Source organism: Asparagus officinalis, chromosome 4, assembly GCF_001876935.1.
Source record: "Asparagus officinalis chromosome 4, Aspof.V1, whole genome shotgun sequence".
Lineage (NCBI taxonomy): Eukaryota > Viridiplantae > Streptophyta > Magnoliopsida > Asparagales > Asparagaceae > Asparagus > Asparagus officinalis.
Genome location: NC_033797.1, coordinates 72491486 through 72492162, shown reverse-complemented (window position 1 = coordinate 72492162; position 677 = coordinate 72491486). Strand labels below are relative to the sequence as shown.

Below are 677 nucleotides of genomic sequence, written 5' to 3'. Positions count from 1 at the left end.
ATCCTCACCTTTCCTTCGTCTTCTATTTAAACAGCGTGCGCCAAAATCAGTGAACGACAAAAAACAGAGGAACTCAAACCTGCTGCAGCGTCCCACAGACTTAATTAACAAAGCACTCAGATTCTACCGAGTCTCTCTCACTTAAATAACCCCCCTCGATGGGATCTTGGTAATTTTATCGACAAGCAATCCATCCTCAGTTAGTTTTTAATTAGTATAATGAGAACTTTTGCTCTGAAATGGCTCTTCTCCGTTATCCTTTTCTGGGTCTCCTTCAACAGCGCTGAGGAGGCTGCGGTGGTGACGACGGTGGATGTGCACGATGCAAAAGGGCTGCTGGGTTCCGGTCACCGCTACCTAGACGTCAGGTGATTTTTAATCAATATTTTTTATTCTTGGGTTTCGTTAATTTGTAATTTGGTTGTGCTTGTGTTAAAAGGACCGCGGAGGAATTCAGCAAGGGTCACCTGGAGAACTCTCTCAATGTTCCTTTCATGTTCTTCACCCCACAAGGCAATTAATTAATTATTCACGTTACTAGCTTATTTTTAAATATATATATATATATATATTTGCTTCAATTTTGATAGCATGAACTGGATTTGGAACAGGGAGAGTGAGGAACCCAGATTTTGTCGAGCAGGTGTCGCTGGTCTGTAACAAGGAGGATTTCATAC

At 41.8% G+C, this 677-nt stretch overlaps 1 protein-coding gene across 1 annotated transcript in view; it reads left to right on the top strand.

Annotated features, from left to right (window-relative positions):
• LOC109837721 overlaps positions 35-677 on the top strand; it is a 3410-nt gene continuing 2767 nt past the window's right edge. The window contains exons 1-3 of the mRNA XM_020406065.1: positions 35-368; positions 440-513; positions 612-675. Of these exons, the coding sequence (XP_020261654.1) occupies positions 220-368; positions 440-513; positions 612-675 (287 nt within the window). The 5' untranslated portion in view covers positions 35-219. The remainder of the gene's footprint in view (positions 369-439; positions 514-611; positions 676-677) is intronic.